General features: G+C 44.8%; 1 protein-coding gene across 3 annotated transcripts in view; it reads right to left on the reverse strand.

The window, feature by feature from the left end:
- Positions 1-24,910, reverse strand: part of JAK1 (Janus kinase 1) — a 55,265-nt gene extending 30,355 nt beyond the window's left edge. Inside the window, exons 1-3 of one of the 3 annotated variants that reach the window (XM_053985413.1) lie at positions 24,827-24,910; positions 1,209-1,289; positions 247-445 (exon numbers count right to left, since the gene is read on the reverse strand). In XM_053985413.1, the coding sequence (XP_053841388.1) occupies positions 247-445; positions 1,209-1,214 (205 nt within the window). In that variant the 5' untranslated portion in view covers positions 1,215-1,289; positions 24,827-24,910. Of the gene's footprint in view, positions 1-246; positions 446-1,208; positions 1,290-2,805; positions 3,428-24,826 lie in introns of those variants that run through there. The other 2 variants (XM_053985414.1, XM_053985415.1) reach the window with 2 other exon arrangements.
- Between the last annotated feature and the right edge of the window lie 638 nt (positions 24,911-25,548).

Raw genomic sequence — 25,548 nt, forward strand, 5'->3', positions numbered from 1 at the left:
GTGGGCTGTGAGATCAAACAGAGATGAAATCCACTTTTTCTGTGGAATTCCAGGAGCTTTGCTGAGCCCCAGCCCAGAGGGAAGAGCACAGCAGAGCCCCTGACACGTGAGGGATGCACACGAGCTCCAAGCAGCTTTGTGGGGATTTATTGGGATAGGGAGGCTCTTCCTCTGGCTGACACACAGAGGATGCCTCCCTTTGGCTGCTGCCAGCCCCTGAGAGCTGAAATAAATCCCAATACTCACAACACCTCTGGGCAGCCTCAATGCACAGCTCCTCCGAGGTGAACTCGCCGCTGGAGTAACAGATGGGGGCTTTGTCCTGCAGGTAGAAGAGGATTTCCAGCCCCTGGTGTTGAGCTTCCAGGTTGAGCTCATTTTTCCTGGTGCTCCTCATTTTTGCACAGAAAGCCATGGCTTTGCAATCTTCTTTTACGTTGAGATACTGGGAGTGCAGGGAAGAGAGCAAAGGGAAACGTGAGGGGAGCTGGAATTATCAGGACACAAATCCATCCCTGCTGGCTGGGCACCACAATCCTCCAAACCCTCAGGTGGGCATTTATTCAAAATCAACGAGGTGAAAAGGGGGAAAAAAGAAATTATTCTGGTTCTGGGAACTCTGCTCCAAATCATTCCCTTCTCTTCTGGTGGTGCCACAGCTTTTCTGCAAGGTTTCTCTTCTCAAAGCAGAAATAACTTTCACATCCTTCAGCACCTCGTTGGCTGGAAAACAACACTTGAGCCTGAGTGATTTAAACAGCTCTCATCTGATATTTCCTTTTTTAAAAAGTCAGCTCCTATTTTTACAGCCCCTTAACAGCAAAATATCTCTCATTGTTTTCTCCTCTCTCACCCTTTGTGTTTGAAACTGCTGATGGTTTATGAGTCATGATGTATTTTATAGGATTTATTGGCATTTATTTTTTATTACTACTTCTCTGTCTCTCCAGGAGGAAAATGAGTAGGTTTAATGCAAGAGCTTTTAGATTGCCAAGGATGCACACAACAGGGCAGCTCTCACTCAAAATAAAATCTCATTTTATACCCAGTGCTTAAACAGAAAGAGCTAAAAGTAATTTGAGTTATTTGGATTCTTTGCTCCATGTTTTTCTAAGCTTTAAAAAGCCCAAACCACCAATTTTATAGTTTAGGAAATAATCCTCCCACCAAAAAAAAAAAAAATAAATAAACCCCCAAAACCAACACACCTGCATTTATGTGCCTGTGGGATCCTCTACACAACTGAAATGGGTCTTCACTCTCCCCAGGAGAAGCTTCACTCTGGCTGACTGAAAAAAAAGGAAAAATAAGCATTATCAGGAATGGCTTTGTACAGCTTGAGGCACAAATGAAATGGTCAGGCTGATAAAATTCCACCTGCAGTCCCAGGGAACAGAGATTATTAGTATTAGTATTAGTATTATTAAATATATATATAATAATGTAGTAATAATAATAATAATAATAATAATAATAATAAGCTGAGCCATGGCCTCAGCCAAAGCCAGTCCCAGGAACCACCCAGGAGTTTGGGCACATCCACTGATCCCTTCTGACACTTTGGGGGCACTGCTTGAGATGCAGCCAAAAAAACCAGGAAAACCTTGGTTATTCCCTGGATTTCCCCCTGTTTTCAGTTTGGAATTGTTCTCATCACAAGCCCCAGCTGTGACACCACAGGGACATTTTCCTCTGTGCTTCATCTCCTCCATGCCTTCATTGCTCACATTTTTATTAGATATTAATTCCAGTTCTTCCCTGCTCTCTGTTTTTCCTTCCCCTCCCAGATTATCATTTCAAATGTGTCCAAACTCCACCTGACAGTGCTGCTGGTTTGGGAACCCTCACCCATCACTCATCTGAGCCTGAAAATTCCTCCACTTCCAGCCTCCATCCCTCCTTTTTCCCTCCTCCCCAACCCTGCCAAAACGTGTTTGAAACAAATGTGTGTTTATTGGTTTTGCTTCACCTGTGTGAAGTTGATCTGACCTAGCAGACTTCAGCAAATATTGTCAGACAGAGCCACACAACCTCCCTGGTGCTTGGGAAGAGCCCAGCAAACCTGATCCTATCCCAGAAAAAAAATAATATTGAAGAGCCTGGCACACATTCCCAATTAAATTGCATTTTTTCTGCCATCCCTGCCACTTGAATGCTGAATTTGAGGTTCCAGACACGTTCCCTTGGCAATTATATGGGGAAGAAGTAATTGAGAGTGTGATTTTTGGGCTATGCAGACTAAGCCAGGAATTCTTTCTGCACAGCACCATAAAACTGAAATGCAAATGGTGAAAATTATTCATATTATTAATATGGTATTAATATTATTTCTATCATAAATATTATTTATAAATAATATAGTGTTAATTAATATTAAATTAATATTATTTCTGCACAGCACCATAAAACTGAATTGTAAAAGGTGAAATTTATTAACTTGAATCTCATTAAAACCCTCTTTTAAATCACATATAACTGAAGCTCAGTACATTGCAATGTCTGTGTGGGCCAAATGTTAAGAAGATTGTCCAGATGTTTTAAAATGTGAGGGGGAATATAAAACCACTGCCTTTTACAGATTCATAAATCCAACTTCTTGTTTTTCAGCAGAGCTGCTTTGCTTTGGTTAAAAGCTCCTACTCTTGGTTTTAGTCACAGCAATTCCCAGAATCCCAAAAACCTTTAAGTGCTGCTGCATTTACAAAACCTTCTGGGTTTGAACCGAACAACCCGACACCCAATCCCTGATTTATTATTTCCTAATGGCTTTCCCAGACATTTCCCTGCTCACTGTCAGGGATTCACCTTTTAAAAATGCATTTTCATCTTCCAGAAAGGCTCCTTCCAGCCAGACAAATCCCTGCTCTGTCTGAGCATCCTTCTCCACACCTACACAGGCAAATGCTTCCTCTCTGAAAAGTGATTTTTATCCTTTGCCACTGTCTCAGAGCTTCACAAATTGTTCTTTGTGTCTTTTTTTTTGGTCTCTTCTCTACTCCAAGGGATGTGCTCAGTCCCTGCTGCATTTGCTTTTTTTTCAGGCATATTTTCATTTCACTTCATTTCTCCTTCTCCCAGTGGAAGCAGCTCTTTGTGATGCACCCTCCAAAATATTTTTGGGAATGCAGGACGGCTTTTCTTGAGATCCCACTCCCCCAGGCAAAGGCTTTTCCTGCTTATTTAAAATCCTGACCCACCCATGGTTGGCCAAGGGAAGCCAGGTGAGGAATTATTTTCCTCACACACAGACAGAGCCCTCAAAACCTTCTGGTATCACAAAGAATTATGAAATAGGGAGAGGGAAGTCTAAAGGTGGGTTGCAAATCAATTTGGCCATTAAACTATTAGGATATTTGGGAGAGAATAATATTTGGTAAAAACTCAAGTTCCTGACTATGATTTGCTACATTTGCTGCAGCCCAGCAGCTCCAGCATTTTTAAGGAAAAAAACAGATGTACAACAGTATTTGTTAAACAACCCCTTTAGACTCGTGCATGCCTCAAAAACTAAGAAAAGGCAGATGCAGAAATTAAATATTTTTGACACACTGTGCATATTTTCCTTGAGCCAGAAGGATGCTGCTCCACCAAGCCCACACTTGACCATAAACCAGGGTCCTGGAAGCCAAATGCAAAGAGGGAACGTCCATTGCAGGGGCAAAAGTCCCTAAAACATGAATACAGGAAAATCCCAGCTACAATCTGACCAACCCAAAACTCACTTTGCAAGTTCTTCCTCTTTTCTGCCCTCTCAGCCAATCTGGTTTCAGGTTTCCTAACCTCTTAGAGAATGAAAATTTAGATATATGAGCACATGCTATTTGTTTTCCACAGGATTCTCTCACCAAACGTACATTTTATTTGTTTTAATTATTTGTTATTGTGTTTATTCTATGCTTTTATTCAGAGTGATCACATCACACTCTGTTTACCCCAAACCAGACCAAATAATTCCCCTTGGGATTTTCTGTGCAATCCATGCTGTGATATGACCGATCCACGCTGTAAAATTGTGTTTTAAAACAGGGCCAGGAGGGCACAGAATGGGAATTTTCACCAAAAGTGGTCGATGTGCAGCAAAGTTCTCAAGAACTGAAAACCAGCCAGCTTCGTTAGCGGCACGCTAATATTAACAGCAATTAAATATTTACATTTTTAGCTCTCCAGCTCTGAAAAGCACACAAACACAAAATCACTTTTTTTTTTTTTTTTTCTGTATTACCTGCTCTTTCCAGCCTGATTTTCCTTTGGATACAGACTGGGCTGCTATAATGACCAATTTTTCACAGTCTGGTTTGGGTTGGAAGTGACCTTTAAAGGTCACAACCAGTCTGCAACGAGCAGGGGCATCTTCAGCTAAGTTTTTATAGCTTATAGATGTGTGCTTAATTCTCTTTCATCCCCAATTTCTGGTATAATAACTTTAAATGATACAATTCTTAAGGTTTACAACCAATTATTCTATCCTTTATAGCCAACCCCAAGCACTTCTCTGCTAAACCAGGATCAGTTTCCTTGGAGGCAAAGAAAGCCTCAAGAAGCCATCACGGAAACCTCCCAACAACAACCTGATTTTTCTCTAATTAAGTTTTAATTACAGAATTAATTTAATTTTAATAAGTTTTTCCTCACAACTATCTAAAAAACAGCTTTATTGTCCAGACTGATGCACATGGGGCTGAAGGGGCATTCCAGTTTTAAAGTGATTTACACGGACAATTTGTTTTTATTCCTGCCCGGGACACGGCATTAATGATCCTTTTCCTTCCTTGATGTTCTCCTCTCTGATCCCCGTGCCCGAGGCAGTTTGGGGATGGAAGATGGGATGGGAATTCTCTGGAGAAGAGCCACGCCACCTTCCCAGCAGCGGGGCAGAGCTCCGGGAAGCGCGGCCTCTTCCCGCTGGCACGGCGCTGATTCCAGGCGTTTCCTGAGGGGCATTTCAGACCTGTGCAAAAGCTTCCAGAGAAACCATCCTGGCAAACACCTCGGGGTTTTTCACAGGAGAAGGTGTCAAGGGTTGTGCAGAGCTCAGTGTTCCTGAGGGATGTGCAGCAGGATGTGGCAGCGCTCCGGATAAAAGTTACAACTCCCATGGGAGGGAATTTAAAGGGAATGAGGCACTGGGAGCGAGGAGGGGTCACGCACAGCAGCTCTGCTCACACACTGCAGCAGCTCCAGAGCCCCAGTGCAGCACACGCTCAGGAAGAGCTGGATCCAGGGAATGGCTCTGCCTCCTCCAGGAGAGGAGAACACGCTGCAGTCATGGTACAGATCCACGGAATGGGAAGAATGGAAAAGAACGGGGAATGGAAGAAAACCCACCCCAACAGGAGCTGTCTCTGCTGAATGGGAGGCCAGAGCAGGCCAACACCATCACACAGCTGGACTTTGAGATGCTGGAGCACATCCAGAGGGGACAACGAGGCTGGAGAGGGGCTGGAACACAAACCCTGTGAGGAACCACTGAGGGAGCTGGGGGTGCTCAGCCTGGAGAAAAGGAGACTCAGGCTGACCTCAGCACTCTCCACAGCTCCTGAAAGGTGCCTGTGCTCAGCTGGGCTTGGGCTCTGTCTCCAGGCAGCACTGACAGAGCCAGAGCACACAGGCTCAAGCTGTGCCAGGGGAAATACAGGCTGGATATCAGGAAAAAGCTTTTCCAGAAAGGTGATAAAGTTCTGGAATGGCTGCCCGGGGAGGTGGTGCAGTCACCATCCCTGGGTGTGTTTAAAAAGCCTGGATGTGGCACTGGGTGCCAGGGTTTAGCTGAGGTGCTGGGGCTGGGTTGGACTCCATGATCTTGAAGGTCTCTTCCAACCCAGGGATTCTGGGAATTCTGTGAACTGACCCTGTGTGGACACAGGGCCAGGGCAGGGCTGGAGCAGCTTTCCCAAGCAGGAAAAGCCACCAGGAAAGAGAGGAAGCAGTTTCATGAAGGTCTGTAACTGGGTTATTCCTCTCCTCTAACCAGGCAGGAGCAAGAGAGGTCACTTCATCCTGTTCTCCTGAGCCTTAAAATCTCCGAGATCCCACCGTGCTGAAATGATGGATGAAGAAACCTCTGGGGACTCGTCATGCATTTACAGGCTCTCAGAGCTCCAAGTTCTCCTAAAAGCCAGGTTTTAAGAGGCCATCCCACCTCACCCAATTCATTGAACAGAAGGGATGATCCCCAAGTCCCAGATGTGCCATCCTGGCACCTGTTCCACTGGATACTTCCTTAGATAATTCCATGATGGTTTTCTTAGTTTTTACAGAGATGGGGTAACTGAGAGGTGTTTTAAAAGATTTTATTCCATTATCAGTCTCAAGGAATAGTGAGACACAAGAGATGCAAAACTCTCAGTGTTTATATACAAATGTCTAAAAGTGTATAAACCTTCTGTTAAACTTTAAAAATTCTTTACAAATCCATTTCCCACAATTCCAAAGGAACTGTTTGTACCCCATTGCTGCAAAACAACCTCCATGGCCCACTGGTGCTCCTCAACAAGGGAATCCCACATTTCACCAGTTTTTAAAGAAAAAGCAAGCACGGATTTCTTACGACAGCACCCAGATTTCTGCTGGTGCCTCAAATCTCATGTAGGAAACAAACCAAAACAAGCAAGCAGCTGAGGTCTAGCAAAGCCAAGACTGCTGAGAAATGCTCTCAAGGTGTCCTTTCTGCAAATGAGGAGCAATGAAAGGAGTTGCTGACTTACCCAGGAAATCGGTGGTAATGCCCAGCTCTCCACATCCCACCCCAACAGAGAGGTGGAAGCAGTTCCTCCAAGCCCCACCAGCCCGAGCAGGTGAACTTCTCACAGGCTTTGCTTTCTGAGCGTGTGAAACACGCAAAGGGGCCGGGACTGGGTGAGCACAGAGCCACTGCAGAGGTCCCTCCTGCTGGCTCGTGGCCACCCCGGCTCACAAACCACGCAGGGTCACTTCCCTCCTGCTCGGCCACTTCCTGGAGAGCAGCTCCAGATGTTCTTCCGGGCCTTTTTCACTTTCGTGTCTTAGCACGAAATGGAGACTCTCGGCCCAGCTCTCCCCAGCTCCTCTTTGCTGGGCAGCATTAAACTGCACACTGCGAGCAAAACTCCTCACCCCCTACAACACCCCCACCACAAAAACACAGATTTGGGGTTGGAAGGGACCTTACAGATCATCTCATGGCTACCCCTGCCACCACACAGGAGGTCACCTGGCCTCAGAGAAGGGACAAGCAACAGGGGAGGGTTTGCAGCAGCAAAATTCCTTCTGAGCAGAGGAACAAAACTGCTTTAGGACAAAGGAGGAACAAAATTCCTCTAGGACAGCACTGTCCTGCACTGGAGCTGAGCTGCCCAGAAGCTGTGAGGGCATCCCAGCTCCTCCCATGGAATTCCTGAGGGCAAGGACCAACCCCAGCTTTGCCTTGGAAAAACAAACTGAAACAGTGGCACCTCTTATGCTCAACCTGCTCTCAAAATAAATATCACACACCTGTTGCCATTTAGGGCCCTTCCAAAGGCCCTAAAGAGGTTCTGACTACGTGCTCAACATCTCCTGTGAGAAGGGCAGAGCCCCTGAACCCCCCAGATCTGGCAGTCATGTGCTTCCTGTGGTGGCTTTGCACTTCGGTAAGACTTTTTTAATGGTTTGCCTTTTTCTTTTTTTTTGTTGTGTTTTTTTTCTTCTTTTTTAAATGTGGTGAGAAGATACTGTTAAAGTTCACTCTGAAAAGATCACAATTTAAATCGAGGCCCAAACAAACCTTCACCAGTTCTGTTCACCTTTTAAGAGCAAACCACCAACAAAAATATCCTCTAACCAAGAAACATTCCTGCTATAATAGAGTTGAAACCCATGAAATTCCATAATAAACTTGGGATTTACTACTGACATCAAGAGATCTTCAAAACCCCTCTCTGTGGTCTCTGCTCCTCTTTCCTAAAGTTAAAATTCTGCTCTAATGCTGATAGCCCCCATCTGTATTTGGTCACAAAGGTGCTCAAGATCTCGTCAGGCTCAATGGAAAGTGGACAATATGGAGTTTTCCAACCCAAAAAAACTCCCAAGCAGAATTATTGGGCTGCACTGGTTTGATGTGCATGGAAAAAAATGTTTTCCGTTTAGAAAAGTGGGCGCAGAGTGAGCAACTCAAGCACTTCATGGCAAAAAATGGACAACCCAAGGAAAAAATCAAATGCCACTGAGACATCATTTTTAATGAAAGTGGGAAATACAGTTATTTATTGCCCATCTGTTGAGAAAAACACACACAGCAATTTATTTTTATTATACACTAATCACCAGAGAGCACCTGTACTCACGGCTGGCTGTAAAGACATTTATCCCCCTTAGGGAAGGAGGTGGGACAGTTAATGGACTTGTCTGAACCAAAATGAGGTTTGCAAGTCCTCTGACTGAGAAGGGATCCTACAGCTGCATCTCAACTCATCCCTTTAAACTGCAGGTTCAAATGTGGATGAGTGAACCCTCCCCCACGACACGCTCTGGTTTGCTTGCAATTACTTTTATATTTTCAGGCTTTAATGAATCCTCGTTTTGCCTACTCTGAATTCTTACATTGTCACCTTCAAAAAGAGGAGCTAAGCCCTAAATACCACCTGGAAAGATGACAAAGAAATGATGTGGTTCAGATCTCCTCCTAAATTGATTTTCTCTGATCCCAACTGCAACAAAGACTGGGAAAAAAAAAAACACTTTTAATTTCTCCCAGCTGAAGGCTCTTTTCTGCCCAAAAATCAAACACAAGGAAACTGGAAGAAAACACTTGAAACAGAAGAAGGCAATCAGTGAGAGCTAAATGAAGCCTTTAGAAAGTTGTCTCAGTAAACAACTTGAGCTCTGCCAAAAGCCAGGATCCTTGTGCCTCCCTTCAGCGGCCAAAAGCAGAACTCTGGCTCCTCTGGGACACTAAGGACACTTTTTCCAAGGTTTTCTAAGGATTCTCCTGCCGAATATGAGCAGCCAGCTGCCAGCTGCTGCAGTTAAAGTCTTATCTAACAGCTGCTTTCTGCCTCAACCAGAAGGACACGCTGTTATTTGTCTGGTATCAGTTTTATCTCTGAGACAATCCCGTGTTTGAGCAGAGCAGCTCCGCCACCAGCAGCAGGAAGGAACCTGTAAATCCAGTCCTGTCCTCCAGCACCACCCCCTAACAAACCTCAGTGCTCCCAGACACCCTACACATCATTACAGGTTCTTTTTTCCAACCATCCAAAGTCGTACCAATGGATTTCAGCCATGAATTTCCACTGGCCAATGTAGCTGTGAACGCTCTGCTACAAGTCAGAGTTTGCTGGTGTGAGTCTCCTGCCAAGCACGAGCTGTAGCCCAGCATCATCACCCTGGCAAGCAACCCAAATATTTACCCTCCATTCATTCAACCTCTTGGACAAACACACCCACTATTTTTAACTAACTGGCTAAACAGGAGTAAATTTTACATGTTTGCACCTGAGAATTGTGTCAACAGTGGTTCAAAGCTGGTGAGACGCGTGAGTGGCTTCAGAGTACAATGATGAGCAGTAGGACTTTCCTTTCCCCTTTCCTCTCCTGTTATGGATTTAAAAGTTTGTCCTGCAGCTTGCACACTCCTCCTGTCACTGCAGGTTTGGTCCCAGAATGCCCAAATTTGCCTTTACACCCATCACAGACTCTGCCACGCTTCACACCTGGCACAGATCTCACCCCAACAGCAATTCCAGCCTGGCACCAACAACTTTCCTGCCCTAGAAAGCCTCACACCTCTCCCAGGTAAACAATCCAAATAAACTCTTCTATACACTTCTGCTAGGGCTGGATCGTCTCATTTTTATTTACAATTCACTCGTTTCTCTCTTTTTGGAAAACGTTTGCTTGTGCCATTTCTGCAGTGGCTACCTGGTAACTCCAGGTGGTCTTTAACTTCAGATTCATCGTCCTATGAGCCTTATACCATGCAGAAAAACTGAAAAAAAAAACAACTTTGAACATATATTCTATATGTCAGAATTCAAAGTCAAAAATTATGAGAGGAAGGTAAACTCCATCTGCACTCCCAGCACTGTCTGTGTATTATGAAAACTGAGAGTAGCTCAATTCCTTGCTTTGGCCAAGAGCAGTTGCATACAAGTTAATTTTTCAGTCCAGCTAGGATTTTATTCCAGCTCTCCAGAAGCCCAAAGCAGCAGGCATTTCCCAGCTGCAGCTCTGCCTCCCTCTCCCACGAGCAGCTGTGGATGCAGGAGCATTTCCCTGCTGCTGGAGAGATCTTTGGGCTCTGCTCTGCCTGGATCTCAGCTGCACAGGCACGGGGCAGAAAACAGGAGTGATCTCAGCTGCCCCAGCTCGTTTATCCCCATCCAGCTGATGCCAGGAGAGCTGCCTGGAACAGAGGCTGGGCAGTGGTAAAGGATAAAGCAGGGATCTATTAAAAGGCCTTCAAAGGACACACCTTGGGCAGTGCAAGAGCCTGGCCATGGTGATGCCTCAGAGTTGGCTTTTCTATTTTCACATTCTGAGCTGCTTTAGTGTGTGGGTCTGGGCTTCACATCAGGGGATGCTGAGCTCTCTGCACAGAGCAGGGAGACAAAACAATTCCTGCTCCAGCTGGGCACCAAGGACAAATGACCCAAAGCTCAGGCCCAGGAGCACAAACAGCGTGGGCTGGAGAGAGAAAAACAAGCAGGATGGGAGTGCCTGGGCTAAAGCTGGAATGGGACAATGAACTGCAAGGTGCAAATGGAGCAGAGCTGATCCCAGTGAGAGCCCCCGGGAGCGCTCGTGCATTTTGGGACCATTTTGGTTCCTCTTGGCTGCAGCCCTGGCTGGGCTCTGGTGCTGCCCAAGGTGGATCCATGCAGGAGATCCTTTCCATAAATCCCTGCTTTATTCTGTGACTCTGCCCAGCCTCTGCTCTAGGGGAGACCCCACAAGGCATCAGCAGCACCCTAAGGATGATGGGCATTGCCAACGGGGCTTTGCAACAGCAAAGTTGGGACTTGTTTATTCCATCGTGGCTAAAACCTTGCAATGTTTTATTCAGATATTAAACCACAGCCCTCTGGAGACAAAATTCCACCTGGCGAGTTCAATAAACACCTCTAGGTGCCACCAAGCTGCTCCTGCTGGTTTTGAAGTCCAATTTATCATGGTAGGTCCAGAGGCAATCCTGTGAGTTCCACACTGCAGCACTTCTGGAAGCATCGAGCACGAGAATTATGCCCAGACCTCAAAGGCTCAGAAAAAACAGGAGTGAAGCCATCATTCCCAATTAATTAAAGGAGCTGCTGCCATGGAAAGTGGCTTTAAGGGCTTACTACAGCTCTTAACTACCTTTCCTGTAAAGAGCTTAGTACAGTAAATGTGAGTAAGCAAATATTAAAAATAGCTAAGCTGGGCCACTCTTGCTCAATGGCTTTTAGCACTGGCTCAGACAGGAGTGACTCATCCCAAGGCTCATCCCAAATCCCTCCTACCCTATCTGCTGTCCCAGCCTGGCTCCAACAGCTCCTGCTCCACACCCTGGACACCACTGGCCCCTCTGAGGAGCTCCAGGACAGAGAGGGCGTGGAAACACCACGGAAAATTCATCAGGATTTGCTACTCCTTCTTTCAGCCATCAAGGATCACTTTGAAAAAGATCATTCATTGGCTTATGCTACTGAAATCCAGTATTTAAAAGGACTTGAAATGAGGGGTTGCCATGCTTAAATCACTCTCCAAAAGTTTAACAGGCAACTCCCAAATATTTAGCTTCAGAAAATAATTTCTTACCCTCTCCCCCTTAACTGCAGCCATGCTGAGCTACTGAGCTGCCCCCCAAAACACTGAATTACTGAGCTGCCCCCCAAAACACTGAATTACTGAGCTGCCCTCCAAAACACTGAATTACTGAGCTGCCCTCCAAAACACTGAATTACTGAGCTGCCCCCCAAAACACTGAATTACTGAGCTGCCCTCCAAAACACTGAATTACTGAGTTGCCCCCCAAAACACTGAATTACTGAGCTGCCCCCCAAAACACTGAATTACTGAGCTGCCCCCCAAGATCATCCCCAGAAATCCCAAAGCTGTCATCACAGACTTTCCAAGTGCAGGATCTCTGCCCTTTGTTGTTTGAACCCCACAAAATTCAGAAAAACCCCTCTTTGTCTTATTTACAGGAACTGGTGGTCACATACAGGGAATTTCCACAGAGTTAAGTTGGTAATTTTTATACTTTGACTGTACATTTACCATGAAAACACAGAACAGAAAAGCCTTTTAAAAAATCTTCATGACAGATACAAAGTTTAATCAAGATTAATTAAGCTAATCAGATATCAGTGACATACAGACACGAGAGGTGGCAATATGTGACCCTGTATATTTTATGTACACAAGTAGGTCTCCAGAACTATTTATGGGCTTAAAAATGGTATAAACCAAAGTCTTTGCCAAAACTGCAGTGATATTGAGCCAATAATTTATTACATTTAATTATTTATTATTTAATAATTTATTTAATACATTTATTTATTATTTAATAAATACATTAAGTTGTCATGCCTTAAAAGAGATGGCAAAGGGAAGAAAAGAGAGAAGTGTTAGCAAACCATAGAGTTAATGCTGTAATCATGGAATTAATCCTCACATAAATCCCTCAGAAGTTATGCCAAGTTTCTATTGCATCTTTCCCTCTCTCTGCCAGAACAACAAGTTTGTTTTGGGGTTCAGTGTTTTTTTTTCAGACATCAAGGGGAAAAAAAAATACAAGAGGAAAAATCCTGAAACTTTTAGGAAAAATACTTCATATTTCCTGGAAGCTGCTGACTATTACACTTGCTGAAACTTTTAGGAAAAATACTTCATATTTCCTGGAAGCTGCTGACTATTACATAATTAATGAATAAATTATTATTTTTTTCTCCCCATTAGGCTGTGCCAGCCATAAAAAATACCATTTTCTGCTCTTTCTTTTTCCAGAAAAAGCACAACGTCACTAATTGGGGTGAAGTTTTCAACTTAACTCAGAAAAAAGAGAGTAGAGATAAACGTTAAGCCCAGCCTAACTCACTTATAAATTATTAAACCCCATTTGTCTGTGTCCAAACCAACAAAACCCAGCAGCAACAAAGTCCCAGCTCAAACTGTCAAGTCACAAAAACAGGAACTGGGGTTTTTTGTTTCCCCTTTTGAACTTGATACCAGAACTAACAACACATTTTGTGCCTCAGGCACCACGAGACATGAAATTTTCTGCATTTTTTTTCTTTTTTTGGAGGGGAGGGTAAATTTAGAATTCATTATTTGCTGCAAAAACTTGGGTTTAATTTTAACTGAGCTATGAGTGTAACTTCACACCCCCTCTGGATTTTTTTATTCATATTCCTACAAATGAGAAAAGAGAGGAGTGAACACAGCTGGAAAAGAAGAGTTCCAAGGGAAATTTGTGAACGCCACAGCCAGGAAATTTGGAAAGACAGAGGAAAAGGAAAAAAAAAGAAAGAGGAGAGAGACAAATCTGAGGAACTTTAAATATCACTTCTCTCCCCCTTTTTTATCCACTGTGATGAAACTGGCTGGTTTATAGTCACAGTTCCAAAGCCTGGATTTCCAACTCAAAATCTGTGGAAAAAATGAACTTTTGTGAAGCATCTGGACATTTCCTGCTTGGCCCCAAAGCTGCAAATACAGTGCAGCTATTCTGGCAATAAATATTTCACTGCAGTGGGCAGCACTTCCTACAAATTCCACTGTGGGAAACAAATCCCCCTGTAAAGCACATGGAATCCTGGAGAAAATAAAATAAATAATAATATTTATAATAATAAAAATCCTGGAGAAATAAAAGCAGAAGGTGCCTTGTGCATGCACAAAACTGAGGACACCACAGCCCGAGCTTTCAGCTCTGAATTCTCTTCTCCACAAAGAACTTCCTTTTTTTTCTGGCCTTAAAAACAACTCAGAAATTGAATTGCAAGTTATCGTGCAGGAGTCTGAACAACAAAACCTCCAATTTCATCTTGTTGTTGGTTCCTCCCTTACAAAAACGAGCAACACCACATCAGGCATTTCCACAATTTATAGAAACCTCTGGATTTTGGGGAGGTTCAGAAACCACTGCCCTGCCACTGTAATTACCAGAGCGTTGTTATCCCATGAAAACTGACTCAAAATGCATCAGCACATTAAAAAAAAAAAATAAATCAAAATGCTTGAAAAGCTTCAGAATTCAAAGACCTGAGAGAATATTTTAGTAGATATTAAATAAATATTAGGGACATGACACAGATCTCTGTGTTGAAAAGTTAATCAAAGACTTAACAAGGCAAAAACTTAGACAAAAGTCATAGAAATCAGTTTTAGGATAAAATATCTGTAATTCCTGCAGTAACTTGGATGTATCAACCCCCCAGCACTTTTCTTAACCAATCTGTGAATTACCATATGCACCTCCCAGGGGGCAAATACCTGATTTTTACAAAATATTGCCTTGGTGTCACAACCTGGACATCTGGCCACAAGCAAGCTGCATTTCTGCTTTGGTATTTATGTCACAAAGTCCAATTGGTTCGTTTCTCAAGTGAAAATGCACATAAATTAAATTTAATCAGCAATAAAAAAGCCAACGTTTATTTTTATGCATGTGACTTTTGTGCATACACAGTGGTTATCTTTTATATAAAAGATTGTTTGCAATTAAAAACTGCCTGCTGCATCTCTCCACACAACTCCAGACACATCTTTCCACGTAAATATTAAAAAAAAAGGAGATATTTTCCTCATTCTGACAGGGAAATAAACTCAACAAATCCATCAGTGCACAGTCTATTTTTGTCCCCCTTCAATGCTCACTGTACAATTAATAGCTGACATTTTAGTGGAACAAAAAACATTCTCATGGGCAAATTCACCTGAATTTAAAGAAAAAAAACCCATAACCACAAAATCACCACGAGGAGAATTTGATTCCCAAGAGAGAGAAATTAGCATGGCACTATTTCCTCATCAATCAGAGCAAGGAAAACTAATTCCACTCAGAACACTTGCTCTGTGCATTCTTATTTGGGTGATATTAAAAGCCTTGATTTATTAAGTGTTAAACACGCCAGAAATACCACCCCACTTCTTATTTTTGTGTCAAGAAATCCAGAGCTAATGGATTGTGACCAGAAGTCACTGAAATCAGGGCAAAGGACTTCATTTAGGCTGCTTTAAACTCTGTTTTCTGCCAGTTCTCATCACATGCTTGGCCTGGATTCATGGAATGGTTTGGATTGGGAAGGACCCATCTCATTCCATGGGCAGGGGCACTTTCCCCAAATGAAAAATGCCTTTGATAAAAAAGCTCTGGAAAAGGCACCCTTCCATTTCAGCTGGGAACGATGGGATTTTAATCGAGAATTACAGAAGCCAAAGCCACAATTTAAAAATCTTGTAAATTCTTTGCTGTTTACTGTAACACGAGAGCAAACAGATGGGGCAAGGGAAGAATTCCAGATATTCCAGGAACAGCCATTCCTTGCTGGTTATCAATAGGAATGAAACACACACATTTGATCTGGCAATAAAACCAATTTTAAGTTAAAAATGGATGTCTGAGGTGTTAATTGTATTAAAAATTATTTCTTACTAAAGTGCTGCATGAAAGATGTTCCAGTCCCTTAATGAGAGATCTGCTGTACACAGTATTTATTTTCTTAAGCATAAGATGACATTTTGTCTTATTAAAAGCACATCCTGATCAAATCACCATTTTTCTCTTCCTAAAGCCAGGGCCTTTGGCTTAGAACAAGACCAAGCTACAAAATGAAAGAGGAAAGAACCCAATTATTGCATAATTAATTGTTCTGACCCCCCTGTTACTCATGCTCACAGATAAAAACCCACCCTGGTTTATATTTTTAGGTCCCCGCTCCAGGAAACAATCAGGATCAAATGCAAATCAAAGCAGGAAGACAAACCTGAGCTGGAAACAGAAAATGATGTGAGGCTCAGCACAAGAACTCCAACCAGAGCCAGCTCCACAACAGTTCTGAGTCACCAGCTGTGCTGAAGAGCACCCAAAAAGGAACTTTTCCCTCCTATCCCCATTTCTGAGCTCACCCCTGACCCTGCATGAGGCTGAGACCAATGGGGGGAAAAGGGAATTACTCAGTTTTGTCCTGTTTTATAATGGGATGCTCATGGAGCAGAGTCCTGGCCTAAAACCCATCCTTAAGAGTCTGATTCTAAACTAAATCCTAAAAAATTAAGCTCTGTTAACACAAAGATATAACACATAAAGCTGCTCCTTAAGCCTCTGGTTGGGGCTTAACAAATGAAACATTTCTGTTTCAGGCTGTGCCCTCCCAATGAGTACAGACATGTAGAAAGCTTTTATAGGACCGTAAGTGTGTATTTGTTCAGAAGATAGGGATCTTTATGTCAGTTTTCCCTGTTAATTAACCACTCCCAACTTTCCCTGTCTCTGGAACTGAGCAACACCAGGTTTTAATAAATAAATATCCTGAAACAGCCTGGGAAAGCTGCTCATCTCCACTGATTTGGAAAACTTCTAAACCATACTGAAGAGAGAATTTTTTTATTATTATTAAAGGATAACTTGGTGATTAGAACATCCCCTAAAACATTTCTAAAATTGCTGTGGCTGTGAGCAGATGTACAAAGAGCCTGGTGAAGGTGTCACTGCTCTACTGGTGGTTTCCAGTGTTTATTGGTAAAAAAGGGAATTGTGCCACCCAGCAGAGCAGGGGTGGGACATTCTGAGTGATCATGTGCACTTCTGCCAGCTGGCCTGCCCTCAATGCAGAACTACTGCAGCTCCCAAAAGCTGGGCTGAAATCGGCAGTAAATCTTTTCCCTGGAAAACATTGTGGTTTTAACAAAAACCTCTGCAACATCAGCAAAATTATCAGGAAGAGTGGTTTGCGTCTCAGCTGTATTTCCAAGGGTGAACTCGCCACAAAGCTTGGAGAAATCCAGCTTTTTATGTAATAATTTCAGTGATAGGCACTGTGTGCGCAAAGCTGAGCTTTTACAGAACCCAGGGGCCAAAAGGGAGCAGCAGAGTGGGCACACAAACAAGCACAGCAATTTCACTGCTAATTAAACTCCATCGAGCTGTTAAGTAACAGGGACTCGGCGGCCTGAACAAGTCCTGAGGAGTTTGTTCATCAAAGCATGACACAAAATCAAGGAGGGCTCATGTCAAGAGTGAAGGTGAGGCAGGATGCAGATTTATAGGCTGGCATGTCCTGCCTTGATCACATAAAATTAATATTTACATAAACCATAAAATTATTGTAAATTAATATAAAATTGAAATATAAAACTTAAGATCACATAAAATTAATATACAGAGAGAGAGTTGGGGGTTCTGTAGGAAGGGAAAATGAGGCACAGACACAGGAGCAGGCCCAGGCTGTGGTGCAAATGTGGGGACAACAATTCTGTGCCTGATGGAGTTAAACTGCTCCACCTCAACTCAGCTTGCTGCTCCTCACACAGGATTTGCCCAAGTTCCCACAGAGCTGAGGAGAAGCCTCCTGAAACTCCAAGGATGCCCCACAGCAGCTCTGCTGCCTCCACACACACCATGAGCCAAGGAAAATGTTGGGGTTTTTTTCACTTAATTCAACTTAATTCAAACCCCTAAGAACACGGAGTGATTAAACCTGGAAGTGCTGATGTCTTGTGAGGGCTGCCCTAGAGCAGAGGCTGGGCAGAGTCACAGAATAAAGCAGGGATTTATGGAAAGGATCTCCTCCATGGATCCACCTTGGGCAGCAGCAGAGCCCAGCCAGGGCTGCAGCCAAGAGGAACCAAAATGGTCCCAAAATGCACGAGCGCTCCCGGGGGCTCTCACTGGGATCAGCTCTGCTCCATTTGCACCTTGCAGTTCATTGTCCCATTCCAGCTTTAGCCCAGGCACTCCCATCCTGCTTGTTTTTCTCTCTCCAGCCCACGCTGTTTGTGCTCCTGGGCCTGAGCTTTGGGTCATTTGTCCTTGGTGCCCAGCTGGAGCAGGAATTGTTTTGTGTCCCTGCTCTGTGCACAGAGCTCAGCATCCCCTGATGTGAAGCCCAGAATTACACACTAAAGCAGCTCAGAATGGGAAAATAGAAAAGCCAAAACCTGAGGCATCAGCACCACACTCTCTAATTGCAAGATAACACCCAGTCAATCCCCACCAAGGGTGAAGAGTTAATCACACAGCCCAGTTAATCTGATCAGCACCTCAGCTTTGAGGTGTTTAATGCTGTGCTGGCACAGGGTGAGCAGGATTTAAAAGGTGCCTTCTTTTCAAGCCAAGCCTGTTTGCTGATGTATCTTGCTTATATATCTGGAGCCTGGCTGAGTTGTCAGTCACATGTCCAGGAAGCTGTAAAACCCACAGGGCTGTGGTGTTGTTTTTTTTTTTTTGTTTTTTTTGTTTTTTTTTTTTTTTTTTTGGCAGAAGATAGCTGTTCTTTGGTAAAAATGCAGCTCTAAGCCAGCCATCCCTACTTGCCCTTTCACTTGACATGCAAATCAAACCCAGGCTCTCCTCTGTTAACCAACTCCACAACTACAAGGAAGTTGTTCAAGGCCATGAATTCCTCCTAAAACGATTCTTGGTGTAGAACAAGGCAAGGTGATTTCTTCCACTTGGTAAAACAAAGGTTTCCAGGGGAGATTTCCAGCTACAAAGCTTTGCCAGCAATTTGCATCTCCATGGGATGCATCCATCAGGGCTTGTTATATATCACCAACAAACAACCTCGATGTTCCCCTCAGGACAGTGAGCACAAGTTTCCTTGGCAATGAATTGCTATGATCCTACCAAAAATCAGGCATCACACGGGTTCCTCGTCTCTGTCCAGAGTCTGGATGAACTCTTGATTATTTCTTGTCTTTAGGGCCTGGAGTTATTAAGAGACTTCTACAAATCAATACCTAAGTCAAATAAAAGACATTTAAGCCAAACCCTGAGGTTTCTAATAGAAAAGTTCCAAGGTTATAGCTCCATTTCAGAAGCACCTGGTGCCCATTAGAGCCTGCAGAGCCCAAACAGACTTTTCCACCAGGAACACTGGAAAGCAGCAAGTGCTAAATTTGGGAATTGCAGCTGTTACTTCATTACCAAAGTCAAACGCACCTTTCTCTTCCTTCAGCATTAAGGACAAGAAAGAAGGGTAGAAGAAAAAAAATACAATTTAATATAAATGCAATACAAATCAAGAGCAGGAAGGAGCAAAGAGGCAAGCTGTGAATTTGTAATATATATTTTTTTTTTCAGAGGGAGGGTAATTCCTGTAGCACAGAGTGACAGAGCTGTCGAGGGAGCCAATGCAGGCTGACACAAAGGTGTCAGCTCAGGCTCCCTGACCTCTGGTCCTTTATGAACTTTTAAACTCTCAGCCCCAGCAATTTCAAAATTATTGGTGCCTGTTTGGCTGTACTTTGAAGAAAAGTGAAATACAGAAGTGTCCAGGAAGTGAAAGGTTATTTCTTGTGCATCCTCAGTAAACACGAAACGCTGAGTGCACAGGAAAACACCACACAAAGTGACCTGCAAGTGCCACCTTGCAGCTGAATTTTGGATCTTGAATTCAAAACCTCAGCACTGAGGGTGGCCACCCCTTTTTTCCATGCAGGAGGCCATCAGCTTGAGATAAGAGGTGAGAGTTTGATATCCTGGGGACAAGAAAACCAACCCGTGCAAAACAGATTTAAATACAAAAGACTGAGTCTAATGCAGTACTTAAGGTGGTACCTTTAATACCTTTTTTCCCCCTTAAGTATGTGATGCTTTGCAACTAATTTATCTTCATGAAAAGATAAAAACCAAACAGAACAATCCACACAAATATAAAAAGCTGCTTTGCATTTGTTATCATACTTCGGTAAAATCCAGAGGAGAGCAGAGCCAGGTATTTATGGATGGCAACACCAGGAAATTTAGACCATCCAAGTGCCAAGGCTTTTAAGGCTTGTTTTGTTTATTGTATCTCTCCGTGCTGCTGGTGGCTCAAAATGAACATAAAAGTCACCTCTGCCAAACTGATTTCCTGAAAATCTGAGCCCACACACAAACAAATTGTGTTCCCTCTCCTGCCTCCTGTCCCAGTCATGGAACGAGCACTGTCTGCTCCATTTTCCTTAGCTAAAAAAAGTGGAAGCTTTAGATCCGTCCTTTTCCTGACAAACAAGGTGTCAAGGGTTTTTCCCAGATTTCCTAAGCTGAACAACAATTTTTTCCTGTTCCAAATGACATCAGTCAATATTAGCTCAGTGCCAGCTTCCAGCCAGGGGAATGAAGTGGTCTCAAAGATCTGAAGTGAAAGACTAATAAACTCATTTTGAGAGAGTATGCACCACATTAAGGGGTTATTATTAAGAGTATCACTAATACCACTTAATATTTCAATATCCTGCTCAACTCCAGCTGGGCCCCCTGATGAGCAAGAAAAATTCCACTCAGTCTTGGAATAGCTGGAAGAGACAGGAAACACTCAAGGAACAATCTAAACAGCACTTGGAGTCCAAAACTGCTAAAAGTTTGAACTATATTCATATTCTGGGGCTTTGACAAGCCAAAGCCCCTCTCATAGATCCATTCTATAAACAAAGGAGGAATGTGCAAATTCCCTTTAGGAGTTTTCTCCTGGAAGGAGGAAGAGCAGTTGTCAGAGTTTGTGTTCAAAGAGAACTATGCCTTTGGGAACTGGGGCCAAACTCGACTCACAGCAAATCCCACATGCTTCAAAATTCAGAGAATACTACATTAAACACTGAATTAATTCCCTATATTAGCAGAGCCTCCCTTATGCAGCAGACCTGCTTCAAAGGAGTAGCAGTAAAATCTATCATAAAGCAAAGCTACCAGATAAATGGATTTATGACAGATGAGTGTCCCAAAGCCAATCCCCTTGTAAAGGCTCCTTCTTGCTATTTCCAGAAAACTGTTTGCAACCAGATCCAAACAGGACCAACAGCAACACCAAACCATTTTAATTTGACAATTTTCCTGCTCTCTGCTTATTTCTACCTTACTCTGCAGCTTGCTTCCTCCTCATATAAAAACTCCTTTCTTTTTTCTTCCCCCAGGCTTTCACCACTGCCTTTCTCCACAGTTCAGGATAATGCATAAATCCTCTGCTTTTCCCTCAACTTCCAGCTCTTTTCCTCTATTTCCTAAATTACCTTTTACATCCCAGAGCGGGGAGAAGGAAATCTAAAATAAGTTAAATAGAATAATTTCATGTGACGGCAGTTTCAATGCATAATCATAATCACATCTCATGCACAGAAAACCATGTTAATATCACTGTTATCAAACCTCCCACACTGTGTAAAAGGCATTATTGATATGCAGATTAACTGCTCCAGACTTTACTTTTCCCTGTCGAGGCTGCCCTCCCAGTTTCCTGCAGCTCAATTTTTCTGTCAGTTACGCAACTTATGTTACATTTATATAACCAGTTCAAGGGAAAAAAAAAAAAAAAAACAACCAATAATTACTCCAGCCAGCAAAACTGTTTGCAGTTTTATAAAGACCTTCAGCATGAAGAAAATGGTCAGGGCATGTTCCTTAAAAATCCACCTGTCTGCAACAGGCTAGGACATTAAAACCACTAAATTATATTTCCTCCTCTCCACTTTCAGTCAAGAGAAACTTGCGGCCATTTTGCCCAAGAAAACCCTCAGCAGCTTCTTCCAGTAGTTTTCAGCACTGTTTCAGTTTTTTTGGACAGATCTATGTGAAACAAATCCTGGATGGGAGCCCCAAAGTGCTGCTAAAGAAATCAAGTGAGAGAACAGCCCCCCTTCATCTGTCACTTCAAGTCCTGCACAGAAACTACAGCAAGAGATGGAAGTGGCAATTGAGCTGCCAAAACCCCAAAATGCTGATTTTTTTAAAGCTCCACTTTCCTTCTTGATGAGGTTCAAGCATTTCTGTCTCACCCTGCCAGCAAAACTGAGCTGAATCAGCCCATGAAAAGCTTTATTGCAGGCAGGCTCTCAGCATTAACTGCCCGAATTATGTGCTTGAACTGCAAAAGCCATTTTCTATCAATTTTGCAAGTGTTTGCCATCACCAATACCTGAAATCTAATTGCATTTTAAGTGCTTCAAAGATCTGAAGCAACTCTGAGTGTATTTACAGGAATAATGCCTGAATTGCAAACTGTTAGCCAGGCTGAAAAAGAACAACGTGAATATTGCCAGTTTTTCACCCAGAAGAAAACACTTTATCATTTTTAATTGCTGTTGGACGCCAGACAAACCAGGAACCGAGCCCCAACTCGATGTTCCCTCCACAATCTGGCTTCTCAAGCTCCTTCCTGGGTCAGAAATTCTCACAACAACCCTTTTCACACCTCGATACAAACAGTCCTAAAGGTTTGCTTTTATGTGTGAAAGCTTTGGCCTCTCCAAACAATGCAAACCCCTTCCTCTTTATGGAACCAGAGCAGCTCCTTCTGCTGCAATTCACACCCAACACAAGGATTATCCATCCAGCTGCTGGATTTTGAAGCTCTCTTCCTCATTTCGAGCCTCTTCCACAAGCCAGATCAGGCATCAGAAGGTGCCAAGGAAAGTTCACTTGAAGAAAAAGGTGTTTCACCTCCAAATCCAGGGAGCAGGGGGGGCTACGTGGTGGGAAAGAGGTGAAGCTGGCAGGATGCTACCTGTGAAAACAGATTTATCCCCTCCACACAAAAAAGAGAAGCCCATTTCTCTGAATTCTGTCTTTACTTGCAAGACTAAACCACTTCAGAAGTGTCTGTCTAAACTCCTTGAATTTATGCCACTTATAAAAACCCTGCCTTAAGTCCAGCCGCGAAGAGGTAAGGCAAAAGAATTAAACTAGCTTGAAACTGCAGACTCTGTTTGACCAAGGGAAAAAGGAGTTTAAAAGGAATATTGATTTTACCACTTGAGTGACTGTTCAGGTGCACTTTAGCTTTTTGTTTTGCAGCTGATACAGGTTTGCTTTCCAAAGTTTTTGCATTAAATACTCCTGATTTTTTTTTTTAACTAAAATCGCTGAATAGACAATTTGAACATACCAAAACAGCTCAACGTTTACAGAAGCTACCTCTCAAAAAAAGGTCACTTTGCAATTAATTCTGAATAACTGCGCAGTGCAAAACCTTCCAGGAGTTCACAAACTTAGAAATCCTTCCCGTTTTGTGTTTGTATTCTATTGTTTTGTGTTTATATTCTAAGTTTAAACCCACTCCCCGTGGCTTTTTACAAGTTTTTCACATCACCTTTCCCAAAGGCCAAGCAGAGACACCAGGCTTTGGGACAGCTTGCAGATACTGTGACACTTAGATCAATAACATATCTAACAACTGAATCACCAAAAATGCACTGACAAAAGTATTTGTAGCATCTGCCTGCGATGACAAACTTTAACATCTCAAGCCTGACAGATTTGTTGGCTCAGCCAGAGCAGCAGAGCCCGAGCTGGCCCCGCATTTCAAAGCACCTGTCTTGGTATCACCTAACACAGACCCAGATCAAGGTGCAACTTCCTGTGTGTTTTAAAAACAAGTGTCAGGAGGAAATGCCTCCCAGTCCCCTTATAAGGGCAAAACTGAACTTAATAGCGAGCTGCAGCACCCGAATAAAGCAGCACCAAAGTACCTCCACTCCGCTCGGAAACAAAACTGCAAAGTTGGGTTCTTTGGAGTTTAGTTTAAACACTGACACGAGTTGGAGTTATTTCCATCTGCCTCCCCTAGTAAATGAATCACAAAAAAAAAAAAAAAAAAAAACCCAAGTTTTCTTGCATTTAGCATTCCAGATATGCCTCAAATTATGACTTCCCATTGCTAATCCCTTGGAACAGACACTGCATCCTCCTAAGCACAGGGTCGGTGTTTAAACAGAGCTGGATCCATCCTCTCCTGCCGCACTGAGCCACCGCCGAGTTGTCTTCCTACCCCCAATCTACATTATTAGCAACAGCCTTAATATGCTTCAGATTTGTCCTGGCTCTCCTCATACATGGATTTTAAAAATCCCAATTCAACAGGGTTACAGAACCATGGATTGATTTGGGTTGGAAGAGGCCTTAAAGATCGATTTAGCTCCGACTCCCAGCCATTATCCAACACAGCAATAACTTTGTCACACGCACACAGAGCAGAATTATGGTTTAGGCACCCGGAGAAGGTGCACAGTCGGCACAGCTTGCCAGGTTCCCCGCTCCGTATCCCTGCGTGTCCTTTGGGGCGATGGATATCCAGCCACGGCTGGCACCTACCTCCCGTGAGGGAAGGGGCAGAGGAGGGTGGCAGATGCCCCGAAGTGTCCCTGCGTACAGAGGAACAGCCGCCAGACCGACAGCTGGACACCACCCGCTGTCCCGCTTGCCCGGCGCTGGAAGGCAGCGGGATATCCCCGGCACAGGGCGCTCACGGCGGTCCGCGCTCACCCAGGGCTCCGGGGGATTTCTAACTCCTCCAAACCCACGGCGGCCACAACCGGAGCTGCTTCATTGCTGCTCCTCCTGCCGCCGACCCGGAGCCGAAACGTGGCTCTGACAGCGCTGCCCGCACAGCCCCGCACCCCCGGCTTAGGGGCACCAGAGCACCAGGGGCACCTCCGTCGGCACCCGCTGGCACAGAGGGGACCCAGCGGTTCCGCACCCGCTGGGCTCGGCGGAACGCGGAGGTTCCGCACGGGCACCGGCCCCTCTCGGCTCAGGGCCCGCAGCCGCTCCGCTCCCCGGGCGCGGCCGCCGGGAGAACCCCACACCGCCCCCGCTCCGCTCCGCTCCCCGGGAAAGGCGCCCGCCGCCCGCACGCCCTCCCCGGCTCCCCCCGGCCGGCCCGGGGCCGCGGCAGCCCCGCCCGGCCGCACTCACCGCTGCCGTGGCGCCCGGCGAGGCGAGGCGGGGCGGCCCCGCGGGGCGCTCGGTGCAGGCCGGGCCGGGCCGGGCCGGGCGGTGCGGACAGCCCGGGCCGGGCGGTGCGGACAGCCCGGGCCGGGAGCGGCTCAGCCCGGGGACGGCCCGTGGGGCTCGGCGGCGGAGAGCGGAGGGCGGCGGTCCCGGCACGGCGGAGCCGCACGGAGCGTGCGCGGGGCCGGGCCCGCCCCGGGGAGGTGCCTGGGCCCGGCTGAGGCGCCGCGGGGCGGGGGCGGCCCGTGTGTGGGAAAGGCCCTTCCGACCCGAACCGGGCCGGCCTTCTGTGGTTACCGCTCGGATCGGACAGGGCTGCGGGTGCTGCCTGTGCCCAGGGTTTGTCACGGTGCTGTTTGAGCTAGAGAGTTACGGAATCACAGAATTATTGGGCTTGGAGAAGCCCTCCAAGGTTACCGAGTCCAACCAGTGTTCAGTGCCAAGCAGTCACCCAGCCCAGAGCACTGGGCACGTCCAGCCCTTCCCTGGACACCTCCAGGGATGGACACTCCAAACCGTCCTGCACAGCCCTTTCCGAGGCCTGACCGCCCTTTCCATGGAGAAATTCCTGCTGATGTCCAACTTACAGTTTACAACCACATCTTCTTGTCCTATTGCTGGTTAGAGAAAAGGCCAACCCCCCTCCTGGCTACAGCCTCCTGTCAGGTGTGTCTGGATCATCTTTT

This window comes from Vidua macroura, chromosome 9 (genome assembly GCF_024509145.1).
Source record: "Vidua macroura isolate BioBank_ID:100142 chromosome 9, ASM2450914v1, whole genome shotgun sequence".
Classification (NCBI taxonomy): domain Eukaryota; kingdom Metazoa; phylum Chordata; class Aves; order Passeriformes; family Viduidae; genus Vidua; species Vidua macroura.